The 21947-nt window shown below is 46.8% G+C and overlaps 1 protein-coding gene across 6 annotated transcripts in view; it reads left to right on the plus strand.

The window, feature by feature from the left end:
* RANBP10 (RAN binding protein 10) overlaps window positions 1-21947 on the plus strand; it is a 76266-nt gene that overhangs the window by 30937 nt on the left and 23382 nt on the right. For all 6 annotated transcript variants that reach the window (XM_054840246.1, XM_054840247.1, XM_054840243.1 and 3 more), the window contains 2 exons: window positions 12186-12353; window positions 21134-21156. In XM_054840246.1, the coding sequence (XP_054696221.1) occupies window positions 12186-12353; window positions 21134-21156 (191 nt within the window). The remainder of the gene's footprint in view (window positions 1-12185; window positions 12354-21133; window positions 21157-21947) is intronic.

Below are 21947 nucleotides of genomic sequence, written 5' to 3' on the forward strand. Positions count from 1 at the left end.
GTTGGGTAGATCTTTAACCAACTGCCACTACGAACGTGAGGTGTAGGAATTGCAAGAAATGCACAAATTTCTGGGTTAGTTTATGTACCGTTCCCTTTTTCTTGCCAACAGGTCTTGGATTTTTTTGGAGCTGTGGTGCTGAAGCGTGGTGTGTAGGATCACACCTTATAGTGGATGGACTCGCCTGGTTTTTATAAACTGTCGAGAATAAGCAAAACAAGAAATGTGAACTGGCAGTGGTATTTGTACCTGGCAGTATGTGCGATTTCTTTCTTTACCCTCGTGGCCGCCAAAGCCTCCGTCCCCATGCGCTCCTGTGCTCTGCTCGTTAGGTGTGCCTCCTCTAATTAGGTTATCTTGCACATAGCTGAGCACAACTTGTTTAGGTGGGACATGTTTTAAAACATGAGCCTTCTGCTAAGAGCTGATACTGGGTGAGTTGGCATGGCGTGGAGGAGTCGGGCAGATAGCTGAGGTACACTGAATGATGCTCACTGAAGAGCGACAACAGAGTGGTGATGATCAAGTCCTCAAATGAGGTCAGACGTGACACTCCTCAAATGTGGCCAGACCTGACACTCTATCAGATGTGTTCAGAGCTGGAGGGTAACGAAACCAGCTCCTGAACCACCGAATTGCGGTGAATAAGCTTCTGAATTTAGGTTAAATTTAATCTCATGTTTTATTTATGGCTATTGATGTGAAAATTAAGATTGTATAAAGTAAAAGTTACTGCCTTTTTCCCCTTCAGACCCACTTCAGTTCATGTGTTTGCTTGTATTGATTGCGCTGTCTGCTGCCAGAAAAACTGCTGCCAGCCCTTTGGTCAGGTTTTTAGGGAGGTGTTGTTTTTAAACATTTTCTTTCTTTCTTTCTTTTTTTTTTTTTTTTTTTTTTCTTTTGGTCATTTTTAATGAGACTAGCTTTTGGGTGCACAGACTTCAGATTTGAATGGCGGAGGCCGACTGAAAGCTGAGCTTTCAGTAGCCGTGCTTCAGCCTGGAATATCTGGGAAAGTGCTTAGCCACATCACTCAAGCTGAACAAAACTGTGAATTGGTATTTCAAGGCAGTAACCCTGGCCTTGGAGGACTGATCAAAGAAAAGTGTTTCCACTGGCTACTAAGCGCTGAGGGATCAGTGTGGGTGAATAAGAAGTGATTCTTACTCAGGGGTACGGCTGTCCCGCACTTTTCCATGCCCCGATTTCTGTGCCGTAACTCTTTTGGCGATGGGCTGGCTTCTCGTAGAGGTTCCGCACTCTTCTTGTGCAACGTGTTCGCAGGAATGTACGATACGGGTACGCCGGAGCCTGCCTTTGCGTGGAGCTTTTTGTCATCCGGCAGGTTGCGTTGGTTTTGTGCCGCGTGAAAAGAGTTTCCAAAGCGGAGCGGAGATGGCATCGCATGGTGGGGTTTGTGATTTGGCCTTTCCCAATATCCCAGGTTCCATCTCCAGCTGTAGCACACACTATGGACAATCCAGGTAATCTCCGTGGCAGTTAAGAGTTGACTAGCAATTTAGAGACAGCAATTTAGCTGTCAGCAACACTTGTAATCAGCACTGCTTGTTTTTCAGATTTAAAAAAAGAAAAATCTTTATAGTGGCTGTACCTATTATTTGAGCCTTTCAGCTAAAAGATAACATCAACACAACCCTAAATTTCACTACAACTCAAACTGATGGATAGCAACTATTTTTACTGATGGATAAAACCTTGTTGCTTTACCTTAATTGATGTGGAAAGTATTTAAGGAACCTCAGTTTAGAATGTAGAAGACCTCGTTGCAACCCCTTAACATCATGAGATGCACTGGTTCTGGAACACTTGGCCCTTCATAAGGTCTTGTGTTTATATAAATGTGTTTTGTTCCTAACTTTCTTACCTCATTAAATACCATTTTAGTGATTGTTTTTAATAGTATCTGGGCGATAGCCGCCTGCGTTCTGTAGTGAGCTCTGACGTCACTTTTGGCTGAGTCATTTAACTGCTCTGCCTCAGTGTCTCCGTAGAATGACTCTTGCCCATTACCTTGCAAGATTTTTCTGAAGGTGTCTTAATATTTCATAACGATGTTCTTGCTCATCAGCTAAAAGTTGAAAAGTTGGCCTATAAATGAAAATGTGAATTATTTAGTATGATGAGATTTGAAACCTGTGTATGTGATAAGCTTTTGTATCCAACTTGTTCTTTGCCCCTGCCTCTAAATAGATTAATAGAGACATCCTTGTCTCTAAATTGGAGAGACGTGGATATGATGGATGGACCACTCGGTGGATAAGGAATTGGCTGGATGGTCACACTCAAAGAGTGGCGTTCCTCAGGTGTCGATACTGGGACCGGCGCTGTTTAACATCTTTGTCAGAGACATGGGCAGAGGGATCAAGTGCGCCCTCGGCAAGTTTGCCGACGACACTGAGCTGTGTGGTGGGTCGACACGCTGGAGGGAAGGGATGCCATCCAGAGGGACCTGGACGGGCCGGAGAGGTGGGACTGTGCGAACCCCATGGAGTTCAACAAGGCCAAGTGCAAGGTCCTGCACATGGGTCGGGGCAATCCCAAGCACGACTATAGGCTGGGTGGAGAATGGATGGAGAACAGCCCTGAGGAGAAGGACTTGGGGGTGTTGAGGGATGTTGAGGGACGAGAAGCTGAACATGAGCCAGCAATGGGCACTGGCAGCCCAGAAAGCCACCCGTGTCCTGGGCTGTGTGAGCAGCAGGTCGAGGGAGGGGATTCTGCCCCTCTGCTCCGCTCTGGTGAGACCCCCCTGCAGTGCTGCGTCCAGCTCGGGGGTCCCCAGGACAAGAAGGACATGGAGCTGTTGGAGCCAGGCCAGAGGAGGCCACGGAGATGATGCGAGGGCTGGAGCACCTCTGCTATGGAGAACTCAGGCTGAGAGAGTTGGGCTTGTTCAGCCGGGAGAAGAGAAGGCTCCAGGGAGACCTTAGAGCCCCTTCCAGTCCCTGCAGGGGCTCCAGGAGAGCTGGAGAGGGGCTGGTGACAAGGGCAGGGAGTGACAGGCCAAGGGGAATGGCCTGAAGCTGCAGGAGGGGAGATGGAGATGGGGTGTGAGGCAGAAATCCTTCCCTGTGAGGGTGCTGAGGCCCTGGCACAGGTTGCCCAGAGAAGCTGTGGCTGCCCTTGGCTCCCTGGCAGTGTTGAAGGCCAGGTTGGATGGGGCTTTGGGCAACCTGGGCTGGTGGAGGGTGTCCCTGCCCATGGCAGGGGGGTGGAACTGGATGGGCTGTGAGGTCCCTTCCAACCCAAACCAGTCTGGGATTCTATGATCATCATTCTATGTGTCTATGAAATGGCAAAACTCCTCATCTAACTTTTTTTTTTATTTTAAATCCCTGTCCTACACTGTTTTGCACTTCTCCCCACTCTCTTCAGTGTGGAGGGTCAGGGACTAGAATAGGTACAATAGTACAGTGGTGACCTGATGATGCTGGAGAGCTTTCTGAGCCTTGCCTTTGTCGATAGAACCAACCTGTTTTGTAACTGTGCTTTAGCGATGTTGTGCTCTTTACAGGGCTACGAATGGCTTGTAGCTTGTCCTGACCCCTCCGGTATAGGGAAGACCAGATCATGTTCTGACTCTGGCAGAAGATGACCCTTCAAGCTTGTAAGTTAGGAGGTCTTGCCATCTTTATTCATTCAAGGAAATAGGATTTTTATCTTGATTAGTGTATTCTGTGGTGAGATGCATGCTAAATAATAGTGAAATGGATTTGTTTGTCAGATCTCTGGGGCAGGTGGAACAGGCCGTTCCTGTTGACAAGGTTTTGCCCGTGTTTGCAGCCATCCAGAGCCTTCTGGTTGTGTTTTTTTCTCTTTATGAGCCAATGGGTAGCGTCACTTTATAGAATTAAGCGTAGCTTGTGGTTTGATGTTGTTTTGAAGCCCACTTAACATGCAGCAGCTGTCAAATGGTAGGAGCTGCTGATCTGGTCTAAAAATCGCCATGCCGGATCAATATTGTTAAAAAGGAACTTCTACAGTGTCGCTTTCTGCCTATAGTCTCTGTGGTGGATCAGGCAACGCTTGTTGGCACCCACGTTCTGCTGGACTCCCAAACTCTTGCAGGCCTTTTTAGCTGGCTGTCTTGGAGTCTTTTTGATCTGTGGGTCACTGCGTCCTTTTGTTCCTGCTCTCTGTTAATATGAGAGAGATGCTGTGATTTCTTTTTTTGTTGTTGTCATTTTGGTTGGTTTGTTTGTCTTTGGAAGCTTGCCACATTTAAGTCCTTCTGCCATGAGGATTTGATCTGAGCTTTGTCTCTTTTACTGTTGCAAGCGCAAGTATTTTATTCAAACACATGGACTAGCCCGTGAGCCAGACCTACAGCCATGCCTGCCAAGAGTCCTGCACAATTTGATTAGCATCATCTGGTGTGGCTCTGAGGGGCCAAACTGGCCTTGGATCAATCTGCTTGATCTGCTGGGAACTGGGGTGAGAAGGTGGCCACTGGACAGCGGTCCCTCACTGGGATGTCTCCAGCGGCGTGGTGCACTGCGCCCTTACCTTGGACACGACTCGGCGTGAGGCTACAAAGACTGAGAGCTGAGCGTGTCCTACCCCTACTTTAAGAAGTTTGTCCTCCGTGAGGTGAAGCGGGTTTGTTTTCTGTACGTGCATTGATCCTGCAGTGCAGTGTTTGGGCCTCTACTACATTCGAAGTCATCGTGCCACCTTGCAGATGAAGTAGAAGCTGTTAAGAGAAAGAAGGCGCACAGATAAAAATTGGGATGTTACTAGGTAGGATTTCTTCATTTGCTGGTGTCTATAGGGCAGTAAGTGGGTTTTAGGGACATTACTTTTTTTTCCTTGACATTTTCTGGGCAGCTCTCCAGACCCTTGAAGTCCTGCCAGGAAGATGCTGTAATACGCTAAGCACGCTGCTCCCTGGTCCTATTCCTGTCCTGCAGCTGGTGTTGTGACTGTACCTAGACCTGTTCCACGCCAGGACCGTGCCTCCCCTATTCCCACCACCTTTCATCTATAGCACAGCAGCTATTTTTCTAGGCGGGATATGGAAACAGAAACATGTGTTGCAACAGTAAGAGTTGATTTGATTCTGAAGCATGGTTGCATGAAGGAAAACGAAGCTACCTCCTTGCTCTCATGCAAGCGTCTGATGTTTGTGCAACTTCTGGTATGGCCTCAAGGCTGTAAAACTGGACCACAGCTGAGATGCTGCAGCACCCCAGATGCTTCTTGGGGCAACAGGCTTTTCTTGACCAGGCATTTAGCTTTTCAGGCTGTAGGAGCAGGGGGGGCTCGCTCGCCCTTGCCTTTGCTAGGGGCAAAGGCATGCTTTCACTGCTCTGGGCTGACGTACACCAAAAGCACATCCACCGGCAGAGCCCAGGCCACTGCAAGATGGTAGAGCAGTCAATAGAGGGTGGTTCTGCTGCTTCTGTGGTAACTGCTTCTTCCCCATATTTACCTTTCCCTGTCCCTGCCTGGGACTGCTCTGCCCAGCACATTGCAGAAGCAACTCCGAACAGCAACATCCTACTTCTCCCTGCACCTTGTTCATCTGCCCAACCTCGGTTTAATGTACTTCCCCTCCACTGACATCGTGCTCTGCCGCTGCCAAAGACCCAGAGCTGGCTGAGCAGCAGCAGCCTGCGCAGCGCGGTGCACGGGAACGGCCCCAGCCAGAACGTGGTCCAGCAGTGACTCTGGGCTCCGTAGCTGGTTCCACCCTCAGTGTCCCATTCCCCAAGCAGAAGCAAAGTTTGTACATCTGTTTCTGCTGGACTTCGGATTCAATGAATCTTATTAAAATTATTTTGTTTGGTTTATTGCAGTGTGTTGACACAAGTTCTTGTCCCTGTGCGGCTGGTGTTTGCACACTACTTGTCCTGGCATGGGCAGCTGCGGGATGCTGGGCTGGCTGGCCAGAGGAGTGGGAAGAAGAATGCCCCAGGCACAATACCGGACAAGAACAGGGAGAGGAGAAAAGTGAAAAGTGTTTCAAGCTGAAGGAGCGTCGATTTAGATGAGATGTTAGAAAGAAATTCTTTACTGCTAGAGTGGTGAGGCACTGGAACAGGTTGCCCAGAGAGGTTGTGGAGGCCCCATCCCTGGAAGTGTTTAAGACCAGGTTGGATGAGGCTTTGGGCACCTGGGCTAGTGGAGGGTGTCCCTGCCTGTGGCAGGGGGGTTGGAACTAGATGATCTTTGAGGTACCTTCCAACCCAACCCATTCTATGAGAGAGAAAGTAGGTACAGGTAAAATCTGGAAAGATGCAGACACTGCAAAGGGTTCTGTGTAGAGCAGTTGCTGGGGTCTGTCCTGAAGAACAAGCCTCCAAACTCTCACGTTACTCAGGATACAACAGATACAAACTCTACCTACAAACATTCAGATTTTTTCTGAGGAACTTCTTGTCTCCTCTGCATATGGCCAAATGCGTACTTCACCAGCATAACTTACTACTTCAGGTGTTTCAGGTTTTCCTGATCACAGGCCAGCTTACCCCCAAATTTGTTGTGAGCAAGGCTCTGCCCTTTGTAGCACCTTCTGCATCAGGTGCCAATTCTTTAAGTGGATGGGCTGAGCTGCAGTGGAACATTTCTCCCTGGGATGTGCACGGGCAGGGACTGGTCCATGTGTGGGTGGCAAAGTCCAGCTGCCTGCCATTTTTTTAAGCCTGGCAAGTGGCAGAGCAGGAAGAGTCTGAGGTGTCAGGCTGTAACCTAGCGGAACAACCATCTACTCCATGATCCCCATCAACGTTGCCTTCCCAGTTCTCCTGTATCCACTAACAAGCCTAGAACGTTTGAACCTTGATGCATGGAGGGATGTCATCCGTTTGCGTTCTTCTGCAGAAGGAGCAGCAGGCCAGCAAGGATCTGTTGCTCTTGGTAGTGTCCACTACTGCGCTGCGTTGCCTCTGTTGTATACAACTCCCCAGAAAGTCAAGAGCACAGCAGGGCTGATGCTGAATGGGCGAGGTGGGATTGAACTGGGATGCACATGGGATAGTTAGGAGTAGTAGGCAGTGAGTAGGAGTGAGCATTTATGAGCTGGTCCCATAACTTGTGTCCTGAAGTAACTCAAGTCTTTTCTGCCACGTGGTCTGGCATTGCATAATTCTGGCCTGTTTATCAAGCAGCAGCAATGGAGCTTGCTGTTCTTTTTTTTTTCTTTTTTTTTTTTTTTTTTTCTGTGTGTTGGGATCAAGATAGTCTGCCAAGAAGATCAACGTATCTGCTTTTTCTTGTTAGCAGGCCAGACAGAACTTCAGTTTGGTGCTGAACATATAGAAATGTCCTCCCAAGGCCTGCTCTGCTTTTCTTTCTCCCCATTCTCTGGTTGTACAGCCTGAGCTATTCTGCATCTGTCTGGCTGCTAATAAAGACCACACACATATTTTGGGTTTGGGAGTTGAACTGTTCAATGCAAAGGGATGGCATTTTAACCTCTTTTTATTCACTAACAGCTGAGGTCCTACCTGCAGAGTGGTTCTGCCTGTATATTTGCATGTTCAAAGTGCTCTTGCCTTCAGAATGAGCCATAGTGAAAACAGGAGGCAGGACGGTTAGGTTCTGCTTTGACCACCGCCGTGGGCCAGGTGGCCAGATCCTTTCTGTTCTCTGCCTGTCGCCCGTCTTTAAAATGATTTTGTGCTTTTGAAGAGAGGATGGGAAAGGAAGAGGAAAGAATGGGAGAAGCGTGCTAACCGGACCCTCCAGCCACTCTAGCTCACTAGATTTCAGTCCACAGGGGATGGTCATTTGGGGGTCCGTGATCGACTTTTCATAAGAAAATCTTATCCAGATTTCTGAAATTTTGTAAGAAATCTACACTTGCATTTGAGAATTTTTAGACTTGGTCAACTGCCATCACCAAGAAACCGAAATGGGATGTTATTTAAACCCCACAGCCTTGTTGGAATGAGTTACGGGTCAGAACCTGTTCATGCATGGGTAGTCCTAGGGTTTTCTTAGAAAGAGGTGCCTGCACGTCGCCAGCCCGGGATGGATGGCGTAGCTGTTGGGGATTGCAAGCCATTGAGGAAGGTGAAAGTGCTGTGGGAGTGAGCCGAGGCCGAGTGCTCCGGCGGTGAGATGGCAGATGAGAATCTGCGCAGAGAGAGCGTGGTCACAAGAGTGATGATGCGTTTTGGACGGATTACAATAGCTTCATGGCAACATCAGTTCAGTGGTAAAAAGGATAATAAAGGGGAAAATGCTGGGATTAACTCACAGGGAACAGTACAGAGAACAACTATAGCCTGCTTCCCTTCTCCATGGTGCACCTTTGTCTCCATTCTCAAAAGCAACACTATAAATCCAGAAAAGGTTCAGGTGATGATGGTCAGAAATGCAGGGAATAGCTGAATAAGCCAGGAGTCATCAGTGTGGAAAAAGGATGATTATGGGGGATCTTGGAGAGGTCTATGCATATGTTTTGGAGAGACTGAATATATAGTTTGTCGCCTTCTCCACTGCAAAAGCCACAGGGTATCACATATGAGTGGTAGGAGGCACGTTTTCATGCAGCTTGCAGTTACGCTGCAAAACTCCTTGTTGCAGGATCCAGTGGATGGTAGGAATGCTTATGTGTGCTTGAAGGAGGATCAGGCAATTTAATGGCAAGAAAATCCTTTGAGGAGTACTAAGTGAACAGAATCTGCGTCCGGCTCAGTACGTCTGTGCTACGGGTGGTTGTAACGCTGGTCAGTAAGAGCGTGATACGTGCACGCCCTGTGCTTACACTGTCTTACTTCTTGAAGAGGATCTTTGGGTTGGCCCCGTATCCCAGGATGGCCAGCCTTTCCAAGGACATGCAGGTAACACCTCGTCTCTGCCTTCTGGGTCTCACCACAGGTACTGGAGTACAGGTGGTACAGAGGTTAAAACATCTGGAGAACGTGCAGGTGTGAGTGTGGGGAAGGCATGTAGGAGGTCAGATTCAGCCCGTGTTAAAGCAGCGTTAGATTTTATGATGGAAGGAGCTATTGAGTAACTGGAGGTGGAAATAGTGTCGTAGGAGTCAAAGAAAAGGTTGTAATATCATAGACCTATTACTAGGTGGCGATAGTAAATTGTTAATGATGCAGGAAAGTCCCAAGTTTTCAGCAAGTGTTTTTGTATTTGGAGACAAGTTGGAGGATGTGTTTGCAAAATACATGTGATGAGTTACTCTCCGCTCTGCTGGTAATTGGAGATAACGCCAAACACTTTCGATGGGGATACGCTATTTAAATCAACAGCCCCAGATAACTTTGACCTAGAAGCGTTAGAAGTGCTGATTGTTATTTTTAATTTAGATTACTAGGAAATTTCAGACGGCTGGCTGAAGTTTGCCAGTGCTGGAATGACCTGTATGCCATTGCCCTCGTGTTTATTCTGGGCAGAATTTTAGAAATACATTATTTGATTAATAAATAACTAAAGGTTAGGCATATAATTAACGCCGCTCAGCTTATGTTCATGGCAAGTACAGTAAGTTCTCTCAAATCTGGCTTGGTTTTGTAAGATGATCACGGCGATTTGACAAGGCTGACAGCCCAGATGTAAAACACTTAGTGTTGCGTCGGGTCCAGATGCAGCACTACATACACAATATTTGAGTTGAAAAAGTTAACTCTGTGTATCATTAGCAAAGTGCTGGGTGGGCGAGATTTCCTTAACTGGTGGTATTAGTGGTTGTCTGCGGAGAATAAAATTCAAACCAAGCTTTTTCCAGGCACCGTTGCAGTTCGTACCGGTCTCGACACTGGCCTCAAAGCCTTTAATTCAGTCACTTCTCATGGAGCTCATCACCACCTTTGGTGGTACAGCAAGTGCTGATGCTATGAAGCACAAGTCTTACAGGAGCAGGAGGAGGATTTTTCAGTAGGATCGGTCGTGAGCTGTAGGCAATGAAACCCTTTTTTCCTTATACTACAGAAACTGTCATGTCTGTGTTGGCACAAGTCTTTTGTGGAACCGTCCTCACGGTTGGGCACGCTGTTGCACTTCGGTAGCCTTACCTGGTGCGTGATGCGTAATCATCTGGCTACCTAGATCTAATTGATGATAGAGTTTTATTAAATGTTTTATGATGCCAGAAACATTTTGTATGCAGAAGAGTTAGAGGTTTGTATTTGGATTGTATTAGTAAGTAGCTCAGGAAATAAATTGATTAGAGTTATCACCAATTGCCAAACAGCTTCATGAGAGAAGTTCTGGACTGACAGACGTTACAGGTCAGTGTTGGGGAGACTAAAATCAGATCAGTGATGGCCTTCACAGGCCAGCAGCAGAGAAAATAAAAAGAGTAGCGGAAAGGAGCCAGACTTAAAAATGCAATATTTCAATGATATTTTTACTGGATGGAGTCTTAGCAGTGGGAGTTTGACAACAGACTCTAGAGCCTCTATCAGTCTGTCCTTTGTTTTTGGCAACCCAATTTGGCATCGTTTCTGATCTCGCTGAGGGTGCTGCCTGTGCTGTTGTCCCTGTCTGTGATGAAGATATTAAACAGGACTGGTGCTACTGTCGACAGCTTGTTTGGAGCTGGTCCTCGGGAAGACGGAGCTGACTCTTGGGACATCTCAGCCTGTTCCTATAGGTGTGTGGGATTTAACACCATTTCTAGACTAGGGTTTGCTAGGAGTCCTTCACACCTTTTGTTCCCAAACTTTGCCCTCAGGTCCAAATCTTGGTCCAAGTCTTGCTCCATTCCCTGCCTTTCCTGTTGGCATTCATGCGATGTGGTGCAATAAACGGAGGGCCTTGGGCATGCTCCGAATGTTTCATGCTTTTCTGAGAAACCCTGAGCATGTGGGTCTCGCTGATGATAAGATACCTGGGTGCATGTAGCTGAGCACCATTTGACCGGACTAAATTTCTAGTGCCCTCATTTTGTTGTTGTTTTTGTAGGAAAATCGTGGCTCGCAGAAGTGCTCCAGCCCACCTTCACAGGACTCTCTCTGCGTTTTGCAGTGTACTCTGTCTTTTTTTGCCTCATTGCAGGACATGCGCTTTCTACTTTTTAACCCCTCTCCTCTTGTGATCTTTGCATTTCTTCTGTAGTCCTTTTGCCAAAACCATTGCTCCGCATGTAACGGATTCTGCAGTACCCTTAGGTTGTATAAGGTCGGTAGGTGGTCAAAGCACCTTGTCTCGCTTCCGCCTCAGTCGGCATGGTCTGCCTGGGGATCCGACCGGATCTGTTTAAAAGACAGCTTATGTTGTGTCTGTCTCATGGGTTAGTAGATTCAGGTGGCATTTGCTGAATCGCTCCGTGGTGACAACCGTGGGAGCAGTGTCCTCGCTTCTACAAGAGGGAGATAAGACTCTGAAAAGAGAAGACCAGTGTGTTGCCTGAAGAACACTTCAGCTTTTAAAGGATGAATTAATCTCTCTTCTTTGCCATAGTTCACAGATGTACCTGGCATTTCTAAGTGTAAGAAATTCACAAAATAATCTACAACAGAATTAAATTAGAACAGAACAAAATCAGGAGCTCGGAATAATGGTATTACTGCCAGATGTAGGAAAGACCAAGTGGGCTGGGTGCTGTCTCTGAGCCCAGCTTTAGGCACAGTGTTACCGGCAGAAGGAAAAAAAAAGATATTAATGTTAGAAGCAACCGCTTGAAAATTGCTGATTGACATCGAAGGGTTGTGTGTTAAGCTGCCCACAGAACGGGAAATGCTGTTGCCCAAGGGGAACAGAGAAATCCTTATGAACTGTTAGAAGGGAAATGCAAAAAGTGCCTCTGGCCATTCGGTTACACCTGTGAGCAGCATGTACGGACAAAGCTGCAATTGCCTGACAGTTATTTTATTAAATGCTTTTGCTGGAAGATTGTGTTTGTGGGAAACACAAATGTTTTACAAAGAGGAGCTTGTTTCACCGCAGGCAAGATAAACCAGAAACAGGATTTTAACGTTTTTTTTAAAACAAAAAATCTGTGTCAAAATGACTTTTGGCAATGTATTCTTTTTTATTATTTTTCATAAAGATTGAGGTTGAAACCCAAGTGGTGTGTTATGATTAATGACCATTAATTTATCTTCAGTTACTGGCATGTGAAAATTAATATTGGAATGGGTCAGGAGTGGGAATCAAAATGTTGAATTTCCTACCAGAAAATTGTGTCCTGAGAGCTGGTGTTGCCGTGTCATTCTGCTAAACTGGTGTCATCGCTGACCTGTCCTTTTGTCTTTCTGCAGGATGGGATAAACATTCTTATGGGTACCACGGTGACGATGGGCACTCCTTCTGTTCTTCGGGGACAGGACAGCCCTATGGTCCTACGTTCACCACTGGAGATGTGATCGGCTGCTGTGTCAACCTTATCAACAATACCTGCTTTTACACGAAAAATGGCCACAGTTTAGGTAAGTAAAGAAAGGTGTTCTCAGGAGAGAGCTGCTCCTGCCTCCTGCCCTGCTCTCGCTGCTGTTCACCCGAATACTTTGCATGTGGTGTAACTCTTATCCTGCATCTGTGGGTAAGATTTAAGAAACGAGAGAGAAAAAGCACACTCAGCAGCAGTCAGGAGTTGTAAATTGGCTCCAAGATATAAATACTTCCAGCACATAAAATAGTTTCTGTGCTGCTCGATGTGTTAAGGTAGGTCAGGGTTGCATCCCCAGCTTCTACTCCTTTCCTCTGCTACTGCCCAGCTGGGGGGGGTGGTGGTGGATAAGATGGCTGATGGCTGGGCAACAAGGAAATAAAGAGATGGGGACTTGAGTCAGTGTATTATTCAGCTACCCACAAAGGCACTGTATCAGTGTCTTTTCATTTCTAAAGGGACTTGTCCATCTGTAAGCCTTAACACATTGGTCCAAGCATTCCCAAAGCCAGACATTAATTCAGCGTAAGAACTCTTACTTAAGCACTGACCTGTAATTTGGTTCATTCCAGAGTTGTTTCAGTAGTTCCCCTAAAGTTAAGGAGTTCGGAATTTTGCCCAAAGGAATATCTCACAGATGTTTTCCAGGCATCCATTGTATCTGATTTGTCTAAAATAGAAAGTTGTGGCCATTTTCACCTAAAATGTCTTTCCCTTGGATGACATACTCTCCACCTCAGATAAATTCTTGTCATTTTTTTTGTCATGTAAGACATGCAGTATATTTTGATGAGTTCATTTCACTTTTTGTGCTGGAATTCATTTGGTTTGGTAGGGACAGGCACTCCTTTCCTTTGCTTCTCCTTGCTGTGTCAATTCTACTTTGTTGAATTCAAGATGAAGAAGCTGGTAGAAAAATACCCCACTCAAAACATTTATCAGAACAAAAGTTGTTTTGAGTTACTGGCTGGGCTGAAGGAAGGAGTGGGATTGGAGTGCGGTATGTGTCCGGAGAGAGCATAATTTCTGGTGAGCTGTTGGGAAAAGTACTGGGCTTCCCCGTACAAGAGAGAGACGGACATACTGGAGAGAGCCCAGTGAAGGGCCGTTAAGGTGGTTAGGGGACTGGAGCATTTCTCCTAGGAGGGAAGGCTGAGGGAGCTGGGTCTGTTTGGCCTTGAGAAGGGTCAGGGGGCATCTCATCAATGTATATAAATACTTGAAGGGAGGCTGCAAAGAGGATGGAGCTAGACTCTTCTCGGTGGTGCCCAGTGCCAGGACCAGAAGCAACAGGCACAAACTGAAACCCCGGGGGCTGACACAAACTGAAACCCAGCAGATTCCCTCTGGACACCAGGAGACACTTTTTCACTGTGAGGGTGACCAAGCACTGGCACAGGTTGCTCAGAGAGGTGGTGGAGTCTCCATTGGTGGAGATATTCAGAAGTCACCTGGACACGGTCCTGGGCAGCCAGCTTTGGGTGGCCCTGCTGGAGCAGAGGAGTTGGACCAGATGACCTCCAGAGGTACCTCCAACCTCAGCCAGTCTGTGGTTCTGTGAAAGCAGCACATTATGCTACAGGTATAGCTGAGAGATGGATCTGAGATGCGGGCTTTTCGCCCTCAAATCCCAAGGAAGATCCTTCCTTTGAGGCAGGTGCAGGAAGGCCTGGTGCCTGGACAGAATTTTTTTTGGAAATTTGTTTTCAGTTTTCCTCTAATTTCATACTCACCGTTTGTTGATTTGTGAGGGGATGGTTGTCTAGAAATGAGGCATGTGCCTTCTGAGAAGCATTCTAGATTGAATCTGTGACCATGCAGTCACCTACTAGTCCTGGTGCTTTGCAACACATCAAGAGGTCTCAGCCCTGAATGGAGAAAAAATAATCTTTAAGCATCCTTTGAGATTCATTTTTAACATTCTAATTTTATAAATGGAGCCTCAGTCAGAAGCCCAGTGGGAAGCTTCTGAGAGTTGAGTGTTTCTTTTATGAAAATACAAGGTGCCGAAAATACAAGGTGCCGAAACAGTTAAAAAGATTTCACAAAATCTCTCCTTTTAGTTGCTGTCCTTGAGTTTTAGTGTGTATTTACACAGAAGCAGTATAGTAGTTTGTGCTGTGCTCCTCTGGCTGTTTTCCTTTATTTGAGTGGGTGGTTTTCCAGCTTCACCGGTTTTTAGCGTGCCAGTGCTGTTATTTTTCATCACAATGAAAGCGTAACAGTTGGGAAGAGGCCAGGTCTTCTGTTTAATGAATACAAATTTGTTCATTTGAAATTTAATTCCTTTTTAGTGACCAGGAGTCTGCAGAGTAGAAGAGGTTTCGCTCGAAAAGTTGTCCCTTGCTCCGTCCTTGTTCTGTTCCCAGGGCGGTGTTGTGTCTGGGCAGGTGAAGCCAAACAAAGAGCACAGTTCAATAACTTCTGTATTGCATTTCGTCATTACCGTCCTCTGGGTCTTTGCCTGGTGTCCTGCTCAGAGATTTGGTTTGTTTGGGACATTTGGAGGTCTTTACAGCAATGAGGTTGCCTGGTCTTCCTTTCTTGAGTTTTAGCGTTCCTTTTCCTTCAGAGATGGTTTTTGGGTAGAAAGCTTGTGTTTTCTGATCTGACATTGGTCCCTTGGGGAGCAGTCTAGCCCAGTGGTGAACTATGCCAGTGGGAAGAAACAGGAAAGGAAGGAAATTAAATTACACTGTGCTTAGAGAACAGCAGTAGATTAGAGGTGTAGCTGTCTCCTGGGTATCCTCCTCTTGGGCTCTTCAGGTGTATGGTACAAGACATGAGATGTATGAGAAAATTACAGGCAGGAGACTCTCATGAGCGTTCACAACTGGCTCATTCGTGTACCCGCTCCTCTTTCAGCTGTAGTGGCATAGTGGTTGTACTCAGAGAGGAGAGATGATGTGGTTAGAAGAGACGGTGCTGGAAGTACTTGGAAGTCACAGACCATCGGTCACTGCTGGGCTGACACCCCCAGAAGCTGCTGGAACGTTTTACTGTCTTTACAAAAGCAGAATGAAGACCACAGCCGGGAAGACTCTTGTTAAGGACTAGTAGTGTCTGTTTGTGCCATCAATAGTGAAACACAGCATTCAAGAGAAGCGCTTCCTGTTGAAGGTTGGGGAGAGGGTGTCTGAGCCCTGTAAGACATCTGGCTGTTACGCCGCTTCTCATCAGCGCTGAACAGGTAGATGGGAGAGAGGGGTGAGGCAGGTCTCGGCAGAGGAACCAAGACCAGACGGAGGCAGGAGCAGTGATTTATTTGAAAGTCAGAACACTTTCTGGCCTAGTGGAAGCATCTCCATGAAGATCCTGAACATTTCGTGATACTTGAGAATCTCATTTCTGTGTCATGTAAACCCGAGATTTACCAGGAAGGGGATAAAAGTGCTTTTTCTTGATGCTCCCTGACACAAAGCTGCTGAAGCTGTATATCTCTCCTCTTAGGAAATTAGGTCATTATGTAATCCTACTGCAGATATAAAAAATATTCATGAGACTAATTAAGCTCTTTGTGATGCCAATTAGCTTGACAGCAGGGTTTCAGGGCCCTGCCTCTGGGCATTTGCATTTGTCTTGCTTTTAATGGAATTACTGTAGCTTTGTCTTTCCCTACAGATGATATTCTCTTGTCACCATTTCTCTCGTCACCGTTTCATCCTCTCCTTTTTATCTGTTAATTAGACACCCCCCATTGTTTTCCTTGCGATTTCTCCTGTTGCTTGACTATGATCTTCCATTGTCTCCATACTTTTCCATTTAATCAGATCCATGAGGAGCAATGTATAAGAACTGTTTTCTTGGCCATCACAAATTCTGGATGTTCTGATTGGAGCAAAGTCTTGAACTTTGTTTGGAGACGTCACATGAAAACTGTTTGACATCGTATGTAGTCTTAATTCTGTGTTCTGGAAAATGTCTTGAATATCTTCTGGCTGCTGACAAGTTGCTTTCGACAAGTTCTGAGCAGAGTCCTGGCAGTAAAAAACATGATGAGATGTGGCTAGAAGTGTGGTGAGTGTGAATTAGGAGAGAAAGAGGGAGAAATGTGAGAAATGTTGGGGCTGTTAAGCAGAGACTCTTGGACACAAGACATGGTGAGGGAACGTGACTGCTACAGCTCGCTGGGATTAAGTGGATGAGTTTGCCCAGGGACGAATGTAGGAGCGTTTCTGATCTCAGACTTTGACAGCGGACCAAGGTAAATGGAGCAGCAGGGCTATAAAAAGAGCGTGCAACCCTCTGAAGTCTTGGCATAGAAAACTTCCTGTAGTCTGAGTTCTAGTGCAGGCACTTGGAAAGACCAAGTTAACCTGTAAAGCACAATGCCTATTCTCAGCCAGTTTAGAGATTAATAGGAACCTTAGAGATAATGAAGAAATCTGCTTGTTACAGAGATCCGCGGATGTCCATCCCAGCTTTGCCCAGGTTTAACAGGTTTGTCCTCAAACCAAGCTTGCAGAGAGCAAGAGCATTGGGAGGTTTAAAACAAGACTTTAAAGATGAACCAGATTTAAAATGAATGCAAAATATCAAACTTGGCTGCAGCCTGGTTTCTCTGTAACAGTTTTACCCAAGTGGCTGGATTGGATAACGGTTCCCAAGAGCATGTAGAGCTGTGTGGGTTTAATAGTGCTTCTCCTCAGCAGCAAGTCATAGAAGTGTTCAAGTATTTCATGGGCTGACATTTGCTAGAATACTCTTCAAGATGCTCATCTTGCTGAATGTATTGTTGCTTGTTGCAGTCCATCAGCACTGCTTTTGCAATCTCTGAATTAACGATTACCTAAAGAGATGCTGGAGGAGTACCCTGCCTGTGGGAAATGGAGTGTTGTGGCTCATCACCCAAATGTATGTTGCCTTGTGCAAATTGAATTCTGAAATGTGTTGTGAAGAAAATGGCCAGCTGTGAGGCAGACAGGATGATTGTTGTTGGGTGAAGGTTAGAGTTGGGCTAGAAGGTCCACAAGCATGTTGTATGCATGGGGGATGTGTATTAATGCACGTTAGTCACGGAAAGGCGAAAGTCCTTTGTTTAGATGACAGGGGAAGGTGTCCATCACCCTGTCCCCCAGCACTGAGCCTTCATTTAATGTCTTTATATCACTGCCTTGATGATCAGGTTAACATCATGGACTTACAGGAGAGGCTCTTCACACGCTCACTTTTGCTTCCTGACCTGTCCAGTTCTTACGTCATTAAATTTATGAAGTTTGTTATTTTAAATTGGATCCAGGCTTTGGAGGTGTTGCAGAGAAAGAGTGCAGTTTCAAATTCAGCTGCCTAGTTAGAGCTGTGATTTTTTCACTTTCTGCTGTTGACTTTGTTGGACGCAGGTGTGTAGCAGTACCGCTTCAGGATGAAGTTTCTGAATAGACATATTTGTGAACACATCTAGTTCTGTACACATAAAGCATTTTATTGGTCTTAGTTACATAACAGAGGGTGCAAAACATACAAATGCCTTAATTTAAAGACAACATAAGTTTCATTATTGAATCATAGAGTAATTTTCATTGGGAGGAATCTCTGGAGGTCATGCACCCAACGCCCTGCTGAAAGCAGGACCAACTGGATCACGTTACTCAGAAACTCATCAAGTTTTTACTGTCTCCAAGAATAGAGATCCCCTAGGGAGCTTTTCTGGTCCCTGGATTCAGTGTTTAACCACATTCATACTGAATTCTCCCCCCCCCCATCTAATCAAAATTTCCCGTGCTGCAACTTGTCACTGTTGCCTTCTGTGTCCTGTCACCACGCATCTCTGGGAAAAGTCTGGCTCTGCCTTTTCAGTACCCTCCCATTAGGTAGCTGTAGGCAGCAACAAGTGTTTGAACAAGACTGAACGACCCAATTTCCCGTAGCCTCTCTTCATCTTGTCGGCCTCTGCTGGACTCACTCCAGTTTTGCTGTGTCGTGTTATGGGAGAGCCCAGAAGTGAACATCATACTCGAGTTTAGATTCACAAGTGTCGAAAGGAGGGAAAAAATCCCTTCCTTTAACCTAGCAGCCACACTCGTACTAGTACAGCCCAGCCTGTGGTTGACCTGCTTCACTGTGAGGAGCCACCGCTGACTCCTTGTCGTGGTTTAGCCCCGGCTGGCAACTAAGCACCACGCAACCACTCGCTTACTCCTCCCCGGCAGGATGGAGGAGAGAATTGGAAGAGTGAAAGTCAGAAAACTCGTGGGTTGAGATAAAGACAGTTTAATAGGTAAAGCAAAAGCCACATGTGCAAGCAAAGCAAGGAATTCATTCCCCACTTCCCATGGCAGGCAGGTGTTCAGCCATCTCCAGGAAAGCAGGGCTCCATCACACGTAACGGTTACTTGGGAAGACAAACACCATCACCCCGAACGCCACCGCCTCCCCCATCCTTCCTCTTCCCCAAGCCACTTATAAGCTGAGCGTGATGCCATATGGTATGGAATATCCCTTTGGTCAGTTTGGATCAGCTGTCCTGGCTGTGTCCCCTCCCAACTCCTTGTGCGCTGGCAGGGTGGTGTGAAAAGCAGAAAGGGCCTTGACTCTGTGTAAGCACTGCTCAGCAATAACAAAAAACACCTCTATATATTAAAAACACCTCTATATTATCAACACTCTTTCCAACACAAAACATAGCGCCGTAATAGCTACTATGAAGAAAAATAACTCTCAGCTGAAAGCAGGACTTTATCCACCCCGTATTCTATACCATTTACATCATGCTCAGGTCCCACACAATCCAATACATCCTCATTAACCACCACCACCCTTCTCATCCTTTGATATAATACAATATGCTGATATAATTCCCTTAGTCTATGAACCACTCTTTCAAAATGTCCACAAAATGTCCATTGAGTTCGTTTAGCCTGTGACTTTGGGCTCCCATCGGTTATGGTGGTCACTCAGGACAGGAGAGGTGATGCGATGCCTGGAGTTACTGGGCACCAGTGAAGGTGAAGAAAGTTAACTCTATCTCAGCTGAAACCAGGACACTCTTGCTCCACTTGGTGCCCAGCAGGACCCCCTGCGTCCTGTTCTGCAGATCTGCTTTCTCACCGTTCAGCCCGGCCTGGCCTGTTTTCTGGCAATATTACAACCTGGTGGTAGGGCCCTTTAGTTGCTTCTGTTGAGCTTCATGAGGTTTGTGCTGGATCATTTCTCCAGCCCGTTGAAGTCCCTCTGAATAGCAGTACGACCTCCAGTGTATTCTCCGCTCTCGCGGTTGGTAACATCTGTGAACCTGCTGAGACTGCACGCCGTCCCATCGTCCGGGTCGTTGGTAAAGACGTGAAACTGTATTGGCCCTACCATCGATCCCTGAGGGACAGTACTTGGACTTTGAGCTGCTGATCACAACCCTTCGATCCGACAGTCCAGCCAATTTTCCACCTACCTTGCAGTCCACTCAAAAACCGTGTGCTTGCCCCTGTGCTGGATGCAGCTCCCAGCCGCGCAGCTACACCAGTTGTCAGAGGATACTCAACAGATGAGGTCCAAAATGCCACGATGTTGATTAAACCCTATTGGCTATTTATTTAGTAAAATATTTTCTGAGCACTTGATTTTGGATCTGTGCTGTTTCGAATAGTAATTATTTCTTTCTATCTTGACTCCTAAAGTTGGTTTAAATTACCATTTCAGGCTGATCTGGTAACATTACATTGCAGGTTAAAATAGTCCTAACATGAAAAACAGAGAATGAGGTGCTTTTGCTTTTCACTGCCACCCAGAAGGGACTGCTGCGTGGCTGGGGGGTGGGACGTGTGCGAGAACTGGGCATACTGGTGTGGGTACCAGCCTTCCTCTGGCTGGGGACAGGAAGCATTGCTGGGAGCGTGCGTGGGGCAAGACCGCAGCTTCCAGGTTGACTCCTGAAGCGTTAGCTGAAAACGTGAGTTAAGCTCAGCCTGATAAGGCGAACAGGGCATGGCAGCAGTTTCCCCTGTGCTGTTTTGGTGAGAGCGACCCAAAACCTGTGGTCAGAGCTGCCGTCGCTGGCCGATCCATCTCGCCCTGCTCCTGCCCGGCCGCTGGCTCCCACCCATGGCGGATGGAGGGACACATGCCGCAGGAGAGGGAAGAGAGGCACCCTCCTTCCGAGAGGTAGCTCACATCTACATCAGCTGCGGAGCGTCGCAGAGCTGTGCCCGGGGGACCCTGACTCCAGCCGAGCGTTATCTCCAGCCACAACTCCGTTAGCAGTGGCTGCCTCTGCTTAAGCAGATATCTCTTCCCTGGCACGCCAAATGTAAATGAAAAGGGAAACCATACACCTTTTCCCCCCCCATCTCTTATATTTGGGTCTGTAGCAGCGTAGCTGAGGATGCAGCTGTTCTTTGCGCAGTTTTTCTCAGGTGCTCCTGGCTGCAGCTCGGTCTTGTCGCAAGGCTCTTCCCCAGCTGTAATGCAAAGCGTGAATGTTCATTCCTGTCTCTCTGGCTGGTGAGAAGAACTAGTTACAGCCTAAACCAAAGCAACCTTATAGTAAAACTCTGTTTCTAAAGCCAAAGTGAGTCTTGAAAACTAACTCCTTCGTAGTAACGGAGGGAGAAGCAAAGAAAAGAGGAGCTGTTTTGTAGAAAACAAAATTTTTGGGAGAGATGTCTGAAACACTTAGGCTTTTCCCTGAACCCTTCTCCAGATGCAAAACCTGACAGAGGAGGGGACTGGGGAGGGAAGTTACTTCTAGATACAACAAGTCATGAAATGCAGGGTCGGAGCTGGGATTTATTGAAATGCAGTTACTTTTTGTAGCATGTTAAGGATGTCGCCAAGCAGGGAAAAAAATAGTCCTTTGTCTTTTTAATTCTAATATTTTTCCCCCCACAGGTATAGCCTTTACAGACCTCCCTGTAAGTACACCTATTTTCAGTATTTTAACTAAGGATGCAAACAGAAGGGAGGGGGAAGAGCGTGGGGGTGTGATTATTCTTTCTTTTCTGTTTGATGCCCTGTTATTAAATGGTAATGCACATTACTGAATGACGTGGGTGCTCCTTTTGCTGGAACTTTGTAATCCTGTGGCTGGGTCTGTGGGCTACTCAACATGCCTCCTCTCATCCCTCACCACCCCTAAGAATATGTTGCTCCTTCTCCTGGAATTAAAGCAAGGAGTCAGACTTCGTTACAGGTCACTGTCTTCCAAACGCAGCTTCGACTGCGGGGAGTATGTGTGCAAAGTCACTGAGCGGCCTCTCACGTCCCATCATCACAGAGCTCAAAAATACCTACTGATATTATTCTCAGCTTCTTCCTGTCTCATCCAGGTCTTGCAGCCGTGGTGGAGTTGTTGCCTTGCCACGGTGTGGTTAGGGAAGGGTATTTCTGAGACCGAAGGTCAAGCTCAGCTGGCTCGTGGCACGGATCCTTGGCAAGCCTCTGCCCGTGATGAGTAAGCAGCTCGTGGAGCTGCTGGAGGAATGTATTTGGCACCCGCGTGGGGCTGAGGGTTACTCCTCTGATTCACCAGCCCCGGTACTGAGTTACTCTTGAGTGCAGTGCCACCAGCTGAGTTACACGAGGCAATAACACCTAGTCGGGTCTGACAAAAGCACGACTTTCACACTGGGTCACGAACAAAAAAATGGTTGTTCTTTTTCAGGCCCACGTGTTCCTGGACAAGGAAAAGCAGCTAAAACCAGGT

Source organism: Grus americana, chromosome 13, assembly GCF_028858705.1.
Source record: "Grus americana isolate bGruAme1 chromosome 13, bGruAme1.mat, whole genome shotgun sequence".
NCBI lineage: Eukaryota > Metazoa > Chordata > Aves > Gruiformes > Gruidae > Grus > Grus americana.